At 43.9% G+C, this 15,762-nt stretch overlaps 2 protein-coding genes across 2 annotated transcripts in view; both read right to left on the reverse strand.

Moving 5' to 3' along the window:
• The window catches only part of MYO3B (myosin IIIB), a 407,802-nt gene that overhangs the window by 102,072 nt on the left and 289,968 nt on the right, over positions 1–15,762 (reverse strand). Inside the window, exon 30 of the mRNA XM_058714463.1 lies at positions 13,359–13,461. Within this exon, the coding sequence (XP_058570446.1) occupies positions 13,359–13,461 (103 nt within the window). The remainder of the gene's footprint in view (positions 1–13,358; positions 13,462–15,762) is intronic.
• On the reverse strand, positions 8,157–8,645 carry LOC131503082 (small ribosomal subunit protein uS11-like). The gene has a single exon (XM_058714450.1). It carries the CDS (start codon positions 8,610–8,612, stop codon positions 8,157–8,159), a length of 456 nt encoding a protein of 151 aa, XP_058570433.1. The 5' UTR covers positions 8,613–8,645.

Genomic DNA, 15,762 nt, shown 5'->3' on the forward strand with positions numbered 1-15,762 from the left:
ATTTTGGAAGAGGTCTTTCTGGTTTGTCTGCTGTTTCTTCATGATTAAATTCAGGTTATGCACATTTGGCAGGAAATCCACCGAAGTAATATTGTGTTCTTCCTCAGTGCATCATGAGGAGGAAGATGCTGTCAATTTGTCCAATTACTGGTGATGCTAACTTTCAACACTTGGTTAACGTAGGGTCTGCCAGACTGCCCCACTGTCTTTTTGCAATCACTAAGTATCTCATGGAGATTTACTCTGTGATTATGTAAAAAGCTTGTTAACTCCTTAAACTTTCCCTACTAGTTTTAGCATCCGTTGATGATTTTTGTCTAAAATAATGGTTATTTTAGCAGTTGCCAATGATTTTCTGTTTTCATCATTCCTTTTACATTTATTATTTCACAGTTTATTGCAAGGAAAAGCTCACCCTGTTTCTTCTTTTCTTCATCTTCCTTTCCCTCCCTCCTCTCATTCTCTCCCTCCCTCCCTTCCATCTATCAATATAGACTAGTGGATTCTTATTTTATTCAATACACTATATTCTTTTATTATCATTATTTACTTTGATACTGAATTGTCCTCGATTTGGCACTAGCTTAATTTTTTTTTTAAGTTTGAGAGAGAGAGAGAGAGAGCATGCGCACACATGTGCACGTGAGCAAGTGGGGGAGGGGCAGCAAGAAAAGGGGGGAGAAAGAGAATCCCAAGCAGGCTCCATGCTGTTATCAAGGAGCCCAATGCGGGGAACCCATGAACCATGAGATCCTGACCCGAGCCGAGGTCGGAAGCTTAACCGGCTGACCCACCCAGGCACTTCAGCACTGACTTCATTTTAGAGTTAGGAACCACAGATTTCAAAATGAATGTCTCAGAAAAGAATGTAGAACACTAAAAATTACATAGGGAAAGGTGGGTACTTCAGAGAGAGCAACAATAACTCCTTCTTTATTACTATTCATGAATATGTTTTATGTGTCAGTTAAGATACACTTTATCTACGTTATCTCACTGGACATTCTCAACCTGGTGAGGTAGACATCGTGTCATTTTGTCTTCCATTTAATGATGAGGAAATGGAGCAAATGAGTTCATCAAAGCCTTACTTACCCTCAGCAGCAGCAGGTCTAGCCCTTGCTCTCAACCACCAGGCAACTCCACAAATAGGTGTGGAAATCTTCAGGAAAGGAAAAAGTCTTAGAAGCAAGTCTGCACTATTACTGAGGGTAGCTGGACATTTGTTCCAGAGTTTATAGAGTCATCTGAACTTTTTGCATTTTTACAAATGGGGCGTTTGGAAACTGTCTACAAGTCTGTCATCAGTCTAGGAGCTTTCCTAACCTGCACTGTGGAAACTGTCCCAGCCCTGCCTGAAATCCTGTGAAGGAAGCATAAAGAAAGAGTTAATTTGAGCCAATGTCTACTGACACAGATTCAGAAAAACATGAGTTGGTCAAGTCACCTGGGGAAGCGTTCCCATGGGTCAAGACAAGTGAGAGCCAAATTTAGGAAGAGAAAAGAAAACTGAGGGAACAGCAGAGCAGAGATTCTTAAGAAAGTTGGTATCTATTCAAGCCTTTAGATCCCAGGTGAAGACAGGGCTGTAGCTTTGCCCTCCTAACAGGCTAACAGATCAGATCCTTCTTCCTGCAACAATACCACGGACTCCACCACTGCCACACCACCACTTTTAATATGAAATTACAGATACTTTGAGATTGCACTTGGGTGAAAGAAGTATGTGGCATGCTAGAGAAACTAATGGAAATAACAGCCCTGCCTTAGAGGGAAAAGCACAATTGGATCTGAGAATAACATCCTTACACTCCCAGGAGGAACGAACTAAAAATAAAAGACAACAAGGTGCTTGTGCTTCCTGCCAGTCAGTAAATCCAATAAGCAAAGGAGATGCCTCAACCTGGCGCTGGGTAGTTAACCGTCAGCCTGACTCCCTCCACCCGAGAGCAGCCATGTGGCTCTCAGAGCTAACAGCTGCCAAGCAGAACCCCTCAGATTAACCCATAGGTGGTGTTGAACCACTTCCCATTAAGATATTTGCAAAGCAAACAAAAATGATAGCCCCACTCTGAGTGCTGGGAGCGGGCCAGGAGCGCTGGCTGTTCTTGTTGACACAAAGAGCTCTCCGGGGAAGGTCTGGGCCAGAGCAAGGAAGGCCACTCCTGCCTGCGTCTCCAGACTGTGTTGATTTTAGGCCATTAGAATCTTAGTAACAGGGTCTGTTTATTATCTAATTTCCCAATCACAGCAGTCGCTAGAGCCCTGTTTCACCAAAGCTCTCTATTCCTGTCTTCCTGACCTACACCATTGAGATGAAAAGAAAAAAATTCCAGCCTCCTTCTGTTTTGTCTGCTCATCAAGGAGGCAAGTCTGAGAAGTCACTGAGGTGCACACAGAAAGAGTGTGGCATCACTACTGTCAATGGCTGCTGTGGCCAACACTTGCTCAGGTCCTTCACAGTTTAAAGTGACTGGGGCAATACTAATGGGAAATATGCTGGAATATTTGTGCCCTGCAGGTACAAGCCATATGCCACAGAATCCACAAAATACATATGGAACAGAAACACTACTGTTTTTCCTTTTAACCCAAAGAAAATGAAATAAAGTTAACAAGGCTGTGGAAATATATAAAGTTATTCTTCCTTCAACCTGTAAGATTATAATCTAGGTTTCCTTAAGTATTGATGATAAAACACTTTTATCTAGAATTCATTTTTACACAAATTTTGTTTCCTGCAATATTTTCATCTTGAACAAGTTTTCTTTTCTTTTTTTTTATTATTTTTTTTATTATTTTATTTTATTTTATTTAAAAAAAAAATTTTTTTTTTAACGTTTATTTATTTTTGAGACAGAGAGAGACACAGCATGAACAGGGGAGGGGCAGAGAGAGAGGGAGACACAGAATTGGAAGCAGGCTCCAGGCTCTGAGCCATCAGCCCAGAGCCTGACGCGGGGCTCGAACTCGCGGACCGCAAGATCGTGACCTGAGCTGAAGTCGGACGCTTAACCGACTGAGCCACCCAGGCGCCCCAAGTTTTCTTTTCTCAAGTTTGTTTTTTCTTTCAAAATAGGCTCAATATGCAAAGATTTTTTTTTTTTGAGAGAGAGAGAGAGAGAGAGAGAGAGAGAGAGAGAGAAAGAACAAGCATGGGGAAGGGTATAAGAAGGGGAGAGAGAGAATCTTAAGCAGGCTCCATACCCAGCATGGAGCCTGATGTGGGGCTCGATATCATGACTGTGAGATCATGACCTGAGCTGAAATCAAGAGTTAGACGCTTAACCGACTGAGCCACCCAGGTGCTCTGCAAAGGTATTTTTGCCAAAAACTCACTCTGAGACTGAACATAGCAAAGGTATGGATGAGGATACAAGCAAAGTAGGTATCAGAGATGTACTGAATTTCTAGAATTTCCTACACTCACAAAATGGGTAATGTAGGACGGGAGCAAGGGATGATGAAATGGTCAGAAGAATTTGCCAAATTTTGTCGTTCCTTGAAACTGGCCTTTAGATTAGAAACCAGAACTTTAGGGATGTAGGTATCAATTGTATACGGAGAGAGACAAACAGAAACTGAGAGAGAAGAAAAGGAAAGAAAGAAGGAAAAGGAGACAGCTAAAGACAGACGGAGATTTCTTTAGTAAAAGTACAGGTTATCATTCTGAACAGTTGATTTTTTATAAAAAAAATAAGGGGGGGGGGAGTTATTTGCTACTTAAAGTATAAAGTGAAAGAGCAACTTCCACCTTTCAGTATAAACTGAACATATCATTCAGTTTTAGATGATATTTATCCAAATAAAATTAAGTGTCACTGGACCAACGTTCTCTGTAAATGTGCAGGTTTTCCAGAAAGAAAGTAAATCCAACATTGCAGGTCAACTCCACAGAGCTCATGCCATCATTCGCTGACAGCATCACTTGCTGATGTGTCCACAGGGGATCACATTTAAGGCCTCGATGGGTGATGCGGTAACTGCGGCTATACATGAGGTTATGTCGAACACACCGAAATTGGTTCTCACGTCAAACTGTCCAAACCATTTCTGGAGATGCTCCATGTTTGTCTGAGACACCAGGCCCAAAACACTGACTTGAAGTGTGGATCTCGTGTGTGGGTGGGGGTGGTCAGAGAACCCAAGTCAAAAATGTGTTCTAACAGCACGGTGCTGGGGTGGCTCAGTCAAATATTTTGACTCTTGATCTCAGCTCAGGTCATGCTCTCATGGTTTGTGAGTTCGAGTCCAGCATCAGGCTCTGTGCTGACAACACAGAGCCCGCTTGGGATTCTGTCTGTCTGTCTCTCTCTCTCTCTCTGCCCCTCCCCCACCCGCTTTCTCTCTGTCTCTTGCTCTCTCTCAAAATAAATAAATAAACTTCAAAAAATGTGTTCTAATATTTCTGCTTAAGTTCACTATGTCTGGATCCTAGCAGCTAACTCTAAATTAAGATAGTAACCATAGGCAGTTACCTGCCAATAACTCTGCTTCATAAAGAAAACACATAATTAAGCATCTTCCCAAACTTGGGTCTTAATTTTTTTTAAGTAGGCTTCACACCCAGCATGCAGCCCATTGCAGGGTTTGAACTTGTGACCCTGAGATCAAGACCTGAGCTGAGATCAAAAGTCCAATGCTTAACTGACTGAGCCACCCAGGCACCCCAGGTCTCATTTCTGAGTTAGGAAGTTAGATCCATTACAGAAAAATGAGACAATGTTAACATTTCCATTCACTTATTTTGTTAGCACTGTTGGGTTTCTGAGAAAGCCAGATTCCTACTTTATCAAAAATCAATTATTATGTTGAAGTCAAACTCAACATAAATAAGAAGCATTTCTTGAGGGAAAACTAATTAAATTTAGCTTTGGATCCAACAGAAGTAAAAATTCATTCATCCGTTCATCAATTACCCTTATGCTTATAATGGCCCAAGATCCAGATTCGGCTGTTATCCAGAAATGAGTGACAGTTTCAACCCTGGAGTTTATTATCACATATAGATTATAGTAATAACAGTTAACATTTCTGTGCATTTACTACACGTCTGATAGTTTTCTAAACATTTCCTATAATTTATTCTCACAATGGTTATAGGAGATAGGTACCATTATTAGACATGTGTTTAACTTGCCCAAGGTCACTGAGCTAGTTGGACACAGACCTGAGCCTAGACAGAAGCAATCTGGCTCCAGAGTCCATAGCCTAAACTGCTTCCTCTGCCTGCATGGTGCCCCTGAACACAGTGGACAGGAGTCAAACTCAGATGCTGGTGGGGCCAGGCCATGAATTAAGCAGTCTGTGAGTAGGAATCAATGGAAGACACCCTCTACTCGGTCCCAGCAGACTGCTGCTAGATACAACAATTTTTTAAAGCGATCAGAAATCTGAATTGTTCCATGAAGTCTTTCTATTTTTATAAGTTGGAAACTAAATTAAGAATTTTAAAAACATTGTTCAGGCCAACCAAAATACGTCTGCAGACCATATTTTACTCAATGACTGTATGTGTACATTTTTCAGCTTATAGAATATGGTCCAAAACATTTTGTGCATCTTTAAGCCTCCCACATCTTGGCTCCTATCTGCTTTATTGCCTATTATAGTTCTCCCTGCATCACGTCCCTCCCACCACACCCTCTGCCTTCATCCCACTGGACACCTTGCCTTCATGTTGTGCCCCCTGCACATCATGCCTCTGGACCATGGTTCACTCTTTCTCCCACCTGGGATGGTCTTCCCCTAGTTCTAGTCTGTTTCAAAACCCTGCACGAGGTGCCACATGGGTGATAGCGTGAAGGATGAGTAAAATATTCCAGGTAAAGAAAGAACTGGCAAGGAAATTCTATTCAGGAGGAATAGCATGGAGAGGTATACAGAAACAGGAAAACAAAAGACATACTGAAAATCACCAAACAGCTCCAGATAATTTTAAAAGAGGGCACTAGCCTTTGGAATCTGGTCCTCCAAAAAGAACTTGGACTGCTGACATTCTTGACATCCACAATCCTTCTAAAAGGGTCTTTTGCATAAGGATCACTGATCCACTGATGATTTAAGGTTTGTTGAAATAGTTCGGATAAATATTTATGTACAGCCATAAGCAACTCCACAAGGAAAAATATAACTCAAAACAGATTTTTCCTTGAAGCTCCTTTCAGCTGGTGATAAGATTTCTGGCTTCAAAAACGGTTTGAAAATAAATGTGACCAATTAGTACTTTAAAAATCAAGAAACTCCAAGAAGGCCCTAACAATCGAGTAAGCTCTGGAAGTTACCACTTGAGGCTATGCCAGTGAAACCCTGGCCATATTGGCAAGGGTGAGTCGGGCCCAAACTCAACCTCACGTTTATCCCTGACATAAAAGCCAGGAACACAAGAAAATAAAATATGACCCTTACGTTAAAGCAGAGAGTGAGGGCTGTTCAAAGTTTCTAAAGTGCTGGAATCCTCAATGCGTATTTTAGTCTAAAGCCCTATAGCTAAGCCAGAGGGGCCTTGACTCTTCACCTCAGGCTAGCTGGCACAGACTACTGTTGCTACCACTTCCATCACCACAACCAACAGCAGCATGTTATCATCCCGTGAGCATTTACCATGCGTCTAGAGCTATGCTAGTTCCCTCGCAGAGATCATCTCCAATCCTCACAATCACGCCCTTTCTGCAGCCCAGGACACCGAGTTTCAGAAAGACGAAGGAATTTGACCAAAGACTCGTAGTTCATAAGAAGCTGAACTATGATTTAAACTCAGGACTGTCACCAAGGCCCATCTGCTTTCTACCCAAAGGAGATAACACACAGCGTATCTCCCACATCACGAGCACTTCCTAGAAGAAGGCCACCACCTCTACCACTGCGCCCATACCTGCCGCCACCCTCCTTCGGTGTCCAAGTTCCTCTAATGCCTAGTGCATTAACTTGGCCCTGGCAGTAGGCACTTGGCTGGAGGGCACTGGCCTCCAGAGGGGGAGAAACAGAAGTGGAAGGAAAAAGGAGCACGGGAACTGAAGGGTGGGAGAGGAAAGGTCCTCCTGATGCATAAGGAAAGTTTTGTTTTGTTTAATCTTCTTAGCACTGCCACATATTTCTGCGGGGACCCCCCACGCAGTGTGTGTGTCAAGATATGTGGCAATCTGTACTTTTACAGCCCACATGAAGATCTGGCCCACAGTTGGCCCTGACTGGGAGGCTGTTTCTCTGGCTCATCCATTCTGAGGTCAGACCAATTGGCTCCAAGCCCCAGAGTGGGAGAAATATGTGCTCACTTTCCCCTCTTGCGAGGTGCCAGCTCTCCTCGAGCTGCCTGAGTCATGAAGATTCCCGTCACTCGGAGTCTGAATCCTCCCTGAAGTGGCCCACAAGGAAGCGGTTTCTCTGGAGGTGTGTAATGAGCTGCCGGGTAGAAACATGTGCACCAGCATTATCAATCTCCTGCCTCCGTTATAGGGGCTTCTTGTTATATAACAACAGGCTAGCTGTGCTAAAGAATGTCAAATAAAAGCCTGGCAAGAGCTTTGCCATATGCAGGCCAAATTAAATTAAGGAGCATAATCCTCACTATTGTACTTATCAGCATTAAAATAGAGGATTACCATCATGGGAACAAAGCCTCATGACATAAAAGACTATTTCCTTTCTGCCATTCACTGTACACAGTTACAGGCTCATGTAGGAAGCGGAACGGAGAAGGGCCACACCAACCACTGATTTCTCCTTTCAACCTGAAGCTGCCTTCTCCCTAGCCGAGTTAGCCCCCACCCCATCATGCACAGATGGGAGCATCTTCTCCATGAGGCTTTAATCCCAAGAATTCGGTGCTGGAGTTCTCTCCACCAATCACAGGATGACGGTTTTATGCCCACCAGGGTTTTTTCCCTTAGCTAGTTGTGATTTAAGATTTGTCACAATGACATTTATAGAGAGCACAGAGCAGAAAAAGCCATGGGCTAAGCATTTGGAACCTGGAACCTAGACAGGCAGCAGAATGTATCAGTAACTTAAAAGTGTCAGCTCTGGAGTCAGAAGGCCTGCGTCCAAATCCTGACTCTGTCACTTTACTGGGCAATATTGGCAAATTACTTATCTTTTTCTTAAAGCTTATACAAAGGCAATTTATTAACAGAAAACAATAATTTGAGAAATCCTGCTCATAGACGGTGACCACAGCAACCCCCCTTCCTACAGGTGCTATCAGAGGGGATGGGAGTGGCTTCCTCAATCTGCCCGATCTTCATTCCTGAGTGGACAATGGCTCTGAGGGCTGACTGGGCTCCAGGGCCAGGGATCTTGGTCCTATTTGCTCCTGTGGCCTGGAGTTGGATGTGGAGGGAAGCGGTGCCCAGCTCCTTGTACCTTTGGGCTACATCCTGGGCAGCCAACATGGCAGCAAAGGGAGAGGACTCATCTCGGTCAGCCTTCACCTTCATCTCACTAGTCACAAAGCAGATGGTTTCCTTGCCAGAAAGATCAGTGACCTGGACAATAGTGTCACTGAAGGATGCAAAGATGTGGTGGACACCAAACACATTTTCTCCTTCAGCCACTTGAGATCTGAGGCTGATGACCTGTTCTTCCTTCTTTTCCTTCCCCTTGAGAGGTGCCATTTCTGCATGTCTTCTCCAGACTCCACCACCAGAAAGCAAATTACTTGTAATACCGTAACGTCAGAAATTATACAATGTGCAACTCTTTCATAGGGTAATCTAAGGATTAAATAAGGTAGTACATGCAGAACACTTAATATAGTGCCCCAAATTTGTTAATAAATGCCAAATGTTAGTTGTTTTTATTGCTGGAGAGAGAAGTTCTGGTTTCAAACGCGACCTGCCATTTATTCTCTGTGTGACACTGTGTGACCCCTCCAGACTAGCTGATTAGGGGCAGGACTAGGTAAATCTGATACATCCAACGCAGCACTGGTCTCTAGGCAAGCTTTGGGGACTACAGTCTTGGCCTTCCCAGCTTGGTTTACTTATCCATAAGACGGGTCGGTAACGCCAGCCAAAAGGCTTGGATAAGAATCACGTGAGATAACCGGAAAAGGACCTGGACTCACAACAAATGTCGAGTGACTCTGAAGGATTATGTTGTTCTTATTCTCTGCAATATTTCTTGTCAGGTTTAGGTTTTCCTTATGAGCTCTTCCCTCTGATTTTGCCTTCTCTTTATCTTTCCCTAGTACCTGTCTGATCCCATCACTACTACTTCAGGACTCTTCTGGCACATTTTGTTGGTTGGTTCTCCAACCCCTTTCTTCTTTGCCTACAGCCTATTTGCAGAAGCTGAAAATGCCCATGCTCGTGTTCTCAGCTTTCCTTGTAGCTCCCTGGCAGATTCTGGCCAGTGAGATGAGAGGAGAGTGTCCTAGGGACTTCTGGGAAAGGCTTCCATCCTGACGAACAGAGAGAGACTCCTGAGGAGAACCCCACCCGCTTCCCATCCACCTCTTCCTTCCTGCTTTGGACACTGCCACGTGAGGAAGTATTGCTTTAGTGCTGCTTCAGCCACCTTGCAACCATTAAGTAGGGGCACACTGATGCACTGAAAATAGCAAAGAGATGAAAAGGCCTACCTCCTTAATGACATCCCTCAGCAACTGAGCCAGCACTGGAACTTTTGTCTTCAGACCTTTATCTCAAGGGATTCTTAAACATATTGGTTGGAGGGTCTGTTAATTGCTGCTAAGAGCATCATCATTGGCATGTCAGCTTTCTTCTTTGCCTGCCCATCTCTTCCCCTGTTGCTCTCCCCAGTTTCCTTCCTGTCAACCCCTGGGTTGATCCACAGGGCACTGAGGTGACCATCAACACAGAGGGCAAAATGAGACCCCTAACCCCCTGGGGCAGGCATACCTTGACACCCTATCTAATGAATTATTCTGGATCCTATTGTTGCTGCCCCTACCCAAAGACTGAGCAGGAAAAACATTTATTTCGTAAAAATCTGAGCTCTAAGAGTGGCTTTGGATGTCAGCTCAATAAACGTATTGAGTACCTACTGCATGTATTGGAAACAGAAAGAAATAAGATTCAACCCTCACTTTTGAGAAGCTGACCTCCTAGCACACAGTCAACCACACCACCAGGCAATATGTGAAGCGACAGAGAGTGATAAACCAAAGTGTGGTCCCAGGACCCTGTCTGTGAGCTGTTCCTACTCACTCAATGTCATAAGGAGCTTGTGCCAGAATGTAAATCAGTTTATTACCAAGTACATTATTTAGCTCTGCTGATATTTTTTTTCATAGCCAGACTTCCTCGATGAAGAAAGCAGTGGGTTGATTGACATTCTGATATGAACTCATTATCTTGTTGTGAACCAGCATTCTGAGTAGCACTGTTAAAAATGGACTACAAAGATTCAAGGAGCATTGAAGAGAATTAAGGTCTTCATAGAGGGAAGGGATATGACCATGTGTCTTGATGAGATAGCTAAGAACTGAACAGAAAGGCATGAGCAGAGAGAAGAGAGGTAGTTACATTGGTAAAATGGTAAGTCTGACCCTACAGGGTGCATATAGGGACGTACTGGAGGTGAGTCTGGAAGACAAAGCAGAGCAAGACACAAAGAGACTTGACATGGCAGACTGAGAAGTCTGAACCTCTTTTGGTCTAAAAATGGGAAGCCATTAAAGTTCTTTGAAAAGCCAGAATATACTTTAGGATAATTGATCAGGTGTCAGAAATAAAAGCTGGTCTATAAAGAAGAGAAAAGGGAGAGAGGGAGAGAGAACAAGATAATGGTAGGGTTGGACCAGGGAAGGATGCTAAGAAAATGATTGGAGGTGGAGTTAAATGAGAGGTAGGGATCAAAAATGGCTGCCAGGTTTCAAGGCTAGGTCACCAGAGTGTTTATTCAACTCACAAGAGTGGGGGCAGAGGGGTCAGGCAGAAAAGGTGCTTTGGTGGGAACTTTTCTGCTGAGGCCCTGGTGTGGAAATCAGAACATGGGTCAGCAGAACAGAATCCCAAGAACTGTGCTCACTCAGCTGAGAGTCGGTTGATAACAGAACATACCAGCGAGAGAGGATATCACTCAGGTGAGGAATAGAGAAGAAAGAAAGTCAAGGGCTTGGAGGGCTGCCCCATTCCAATGGTGGGTGGAAGAGGATGATGGGGCCAGAGAAGACAGAGACCAGGATGTCTTAGAGGAAGAACCTGAAGCCTGCAATGCTGCAGACAGCCACGGATGAGGGCAATTTGAGGACAGCACAGCCCACGGAACTGATGCTGCAGAGTCTGACGAAGACAAGGCTCTAGGAACTGGGAGCTGAACTTCCCAAGAGCAACTGTGGAGACAGAGGGAGGGCACAGATCAGATCGGATTTCAGGATTAAGGAGGGTGGTGGGGGAGGGAATGAGGCCCCAGACCAGGATGTTGGTCTGAGGAAGTGTGATGGTAAAAGTAACAAGGGGGAAGCCAGGGCCAAGAGCAGCCTTTTTTTGCAAAATGGAGAGAAGTATAAGCAAAAGGGAGAAAGACACTAGAGAGAGAACGCCAGGGCGGGCTAAATGATGAGGGCAGGGCCACAATGAAGGCATTCACCTGTGCAAGGAGGGACCTGTAGCCTTTTGAGATGGGAGCAAAGGAAGAAAGAATAGCTGAAGAGAAAGAGAGGTTCTGAGGTGGAGGGAAGTGAAGGTGAAGTTGCTTACAGCTGTCCTGATACCGTATGTTAAAGTCAATCACCAGCTGAGGTTGAGGGGAGTCAGGCAGTTGGAGGCATTGACCAAATTAGTTCACTGACTTGTCCAAGGTCTAACAGCTGGAAAATGTCAGCACTAACTAGGACCAGAACCCAAGTCTTCCACCTGCCAAGTTCAGTGGTCTTTCTGCTGCATCAGAAATTCTAAAGTTTGTTATTCTAGTATAGAGTATCTAGTATTATGTTCTATAATATTCCCTCAAGTACCCTTGGCTGAGCTATCCTACTGGGAAAGTAGTCTACTTTATAAGCAGTCCAACAACAGTTTGAGACCATTAGAGAAGTATTGATAATTTGTCAAGTCTCAAAAATATTAATAAGAAGCCTCAAGAGATTAAGAAATATTTTTAAAAAGTACAAATCAAAACCACTTCTTTTTCCAAGTGATGCAAAGAACTTTCTAGTGATCTGCTTCTTTCTCCAAATCCTGGAGTACACTTCTTAAAAAAAATTTTTTTTAATGTTTATTTATTTTTGAGAGAGACAGAGACAGAATATGAGTGGGTTAGGGGCAGAGAGAGAGGGAGACACAGAATCCGAAGCAGGCTCCAGGCTCCGAGCTGTCAGCACAGAGCCCGACGCGGGGCTCGAACTCATGAGCTGTGAGATCATGACCTGAGCCTAAGTCGGACGCTCAACCGACTGAGCCACCCATGCACCCCTGGAGTAAACTGTTAATGAAAAAGTCCCTACAACCAATTTAGAGGAAAAGAAGAAAGATAAGCTTCATTCTAGTTAGACCTTCCTTTTGCCACGGTCCACTCCTTCCTGTAGTTGTGTCCTCTTCCTGGTGACATGTGTGACAGGGCCTGAAAACCTTTTCTGGGTAAGGGTAGGTTGGGGAGTTTTCTGTGAAGAATAGGAGGCCTAGCCGAGGAGCTCCTTGAGTGTCCAGTGCTTGATGTCATGGTCTTGTCTGGTCTGACTTAGAGTGACATGAGCCTCCATTTGGCAGAGATATTGGTCTCTGCAGACCCGAGCAGTTCCTAGGTACACTGAAGATGGGGTGCTGCGGCCCTGGGCTGTAATGCTCTACTCTGAATTATATTTGACTAGAAACTGTGGGTAAATAGGAATTGATGCTCCCTTTTTGCTTCAGCGTAAACCAAGCTTTTTCAGTCTCGGAACTACTGTCATTTGGGGCTGGACAACTCATTGTCGTGAGGGGGCTGTGCTGTGCCTGGTAGGCTGTTTGGCACTATCCCTGGCCTCCACCCGCTAGATGGCATTAGTACACCTCCTCCCCCTAGAGTTGTGACAACCAAAAATATCTCCAGACATTGTTGAGTGTCCCGGGGCGGGGGGGGGGGTGGGGGGGGGGGGTGGGGTGGGGGGGGGGAGGAGGAAGTAGGGAAGAGAGGCAAAACTGTCCCCAGGTGAGAGAATCTGTTAAGGTTCATCAGGCAACTACCTGTTTTACCATGAAGAGAACCCAAATAGCGGGACTGTGCTCAGGTCGTGCTGTAGAATAAAGACTTTTGCCCACAGAGTAATGACGTCTGACCTGGGAGAATCTGATAAAAAACACTTTTTGGCTCCACTGTCTCCAACTCACCAAAACACTGTTTGAAGTGGCTCTGTTTCAGTGTCCATTGGAACAGAGCACCTGAGTTTAAGATTGGGAATGCTTATGGATAAGACTCACCAATTTTTCTCAGTGATAGCAGGAGGGTTGCTTGAAGTATCTTCATGGCCATTGTTGAATTCTGTCTGTGGGATGACTTTACGATCTATAGAGCCCCTTAGAACTGAGAGAAAACAAACAAGAAGACAAACAAAATCCTTAGAGATCTATGGACAAGCTCAGAAATAGGCAGGGTTAGGTTTTAGAACACGTCTACACTCCGTAGCACCTCTCTCCTGCCCCTCCTGCTGTTCCACAGCCTTTGTCTATGACATGTCATCAAAACTGACCTGTTTTGTGATCCCAGCCAGCAAGTTGGGTAAAATCATTCATGGTTTTGGGAAAACAAGCTACCTTTCTCTGGCAACAGAGGTTACGGACTGAGCTCAGACTGCAATGGTGGCAGCAAGAAGGGCACTGGGCGAGACAGCAGACCAGCTTCCGGTCCTAGACAGCAGGACAGGGCAGCCTGCTGACACAGATGGTAGGTCAAGGAATGGATTGTCACAATGTGGGTAGGACTGACTGTAAACAGGGAATCATTCCTAGAGTAACCCATTTCTACATTGTGAATGAGGACAGTTTACCAGTAAGTTTCTCAAGAGTGGGGGTAACAAATACAATTCCTCCTTTCAGTGACCCTGGCAGCCCAGCTGTAACTAATCAATCATGCCCCTCTTTTCCACTAAACCTTAATTTATCTTCAAGGTCCTTCCTAACTACATCAGTGTTTCCCTAAGTGCAGATGCCACGTGATCACGACTTGATAGGGACAACCCATGAAGCATCAACATCGCTTAGAAACTTGTTAGAAATGCAAATTCTTGGGCACCACCCCAGACCTACTGAATCAGAATGTCCAGGGAGTGGGGGAGGGGCTGGCAACCTGTGTTTTTAACAAGCCCTCAAGGTGATCCTGATCCGTGCTGAAGTTTGACAGACAATGCTCCAGATCAATGGTTCTTAATCCTAGTTGTATATTCAAATCACCCAGGGAAGATTTTAAGTATGCCTGAGCCCAGCCCCTACAGATTCTGAAACTGACCCAGGGTGGGGTGGGGTTGGCTTCAATTTCAAGAAACTCTCCGGATGATTTAACCTGTGGTCAGGGCTGAGCATTTACAGTCTCACACAGTCACTACTAATCAAGAGAGACTGCACCTATTTGGTATCCTCATTTCAGATCATCTAAAAGCATCCAAACCAAAATATAAACAGTGAAGATAATTTATAAATTTGGCAATTGTGACATACTGCAGAAGATGCATAAAATGTATACGGTTGAAATTATAATGATAGAACACATAGCATGACAAAGATACAGTGCAGAAAAATAAATACAGAAATCAATTGTTTTATGTTGTCTATTCTGGGAAGACTACGCTCTGATTCTGTTATTAGTTTGGTTCCTTAGACAAATATCTTTTGTGTAGAAGAAACGTAATTCTTCGAACTATCAACGGTAGATAAGACCATCTGTTGTTGTTATTATTATTGCTATAAACACCAAAGGATAAAGACAAAAATTTTAAATGGAATATTATTACATTTTTATTATCACACAAAAAACATCATGACCAGACAGGGAAACAACAATGTTAAAAGAAGACAAAAAAGAAATTAAGAAAAATATCTGCAGCTTTTTAGAATTTCATTAACTTCCCTTCCCTGCCTTCCCTCCCATCTCTTGATTGACCAACTCCTCCCAATAGAGGACCAGGCAGGTTTCCCCTTCCTGGAGATTCCAAAACACTGTTAGGCCTACGCTTACTTGTAATACCGTGGTAAGCAACATAAAAGCAAGAAGTGACATAAAAAGAAGAAAGAGGAGCCCACTTCAGGGCACAGATAACTCTGTTTGCTTATTAAGAAGGACCATTGATGGGAATAATCTTTAACCTTGTGCTCTGACCCAATTCAGCTGGACCAAGAGCTACCATGCACTGATCAAAGCCCAGCCCGTATCACCCACGTGGAAAGCCGAGATTGTTGTTGTCTCCACCCATCTGAGATCTTCAGAATAAAAAGGAGCAACAGCAGTTCAATAGATTCAGAGAGGAAAAAACAAAGCAAGGAAAGATCACTGAGCCCCTTTTGGTTGGGGACTCTCCAGAGGAAGGTGCCATGTTTTTCCCCAGAGAGGAAGCTTCCACATCTTCACCTGGAACTTAGCAGATGCCCCTAGTTACTCTGCCTGGATTTACAATAAAAACCCATAGAATTTCTGTTCATGTAATTGAAGGGAAAACTTATTCCATGTTTCTTATTCATTTACACTTCAGTCATCAAAATATTGATTTTTAAGAGTTATTTGAAGTATAAAAATCAAACAGAAAACTTACAGAATATTCTTAATAAAGCTTAGATGAAGTCTGTTCTCCATCCTCCAGCTTTGCCTGGAGAGCAGGGAGAAGGATTTGAGTCA

Source organism: Neofelis nebulosa, chromosome 2 (genome assembly GCF_028018385.1).
Source record: "Neofelis nebulosa isolate mNeoNeb1 chromosome 2, mNeoNeb1.pri, whole genome shotgun sequence".
Taxonomy (NCBI): Eukaryota; Metazoa; Chordata; class Mammalia; order Carnivora; family Felidae; genus Neofelis; species Neofelis nebulosa.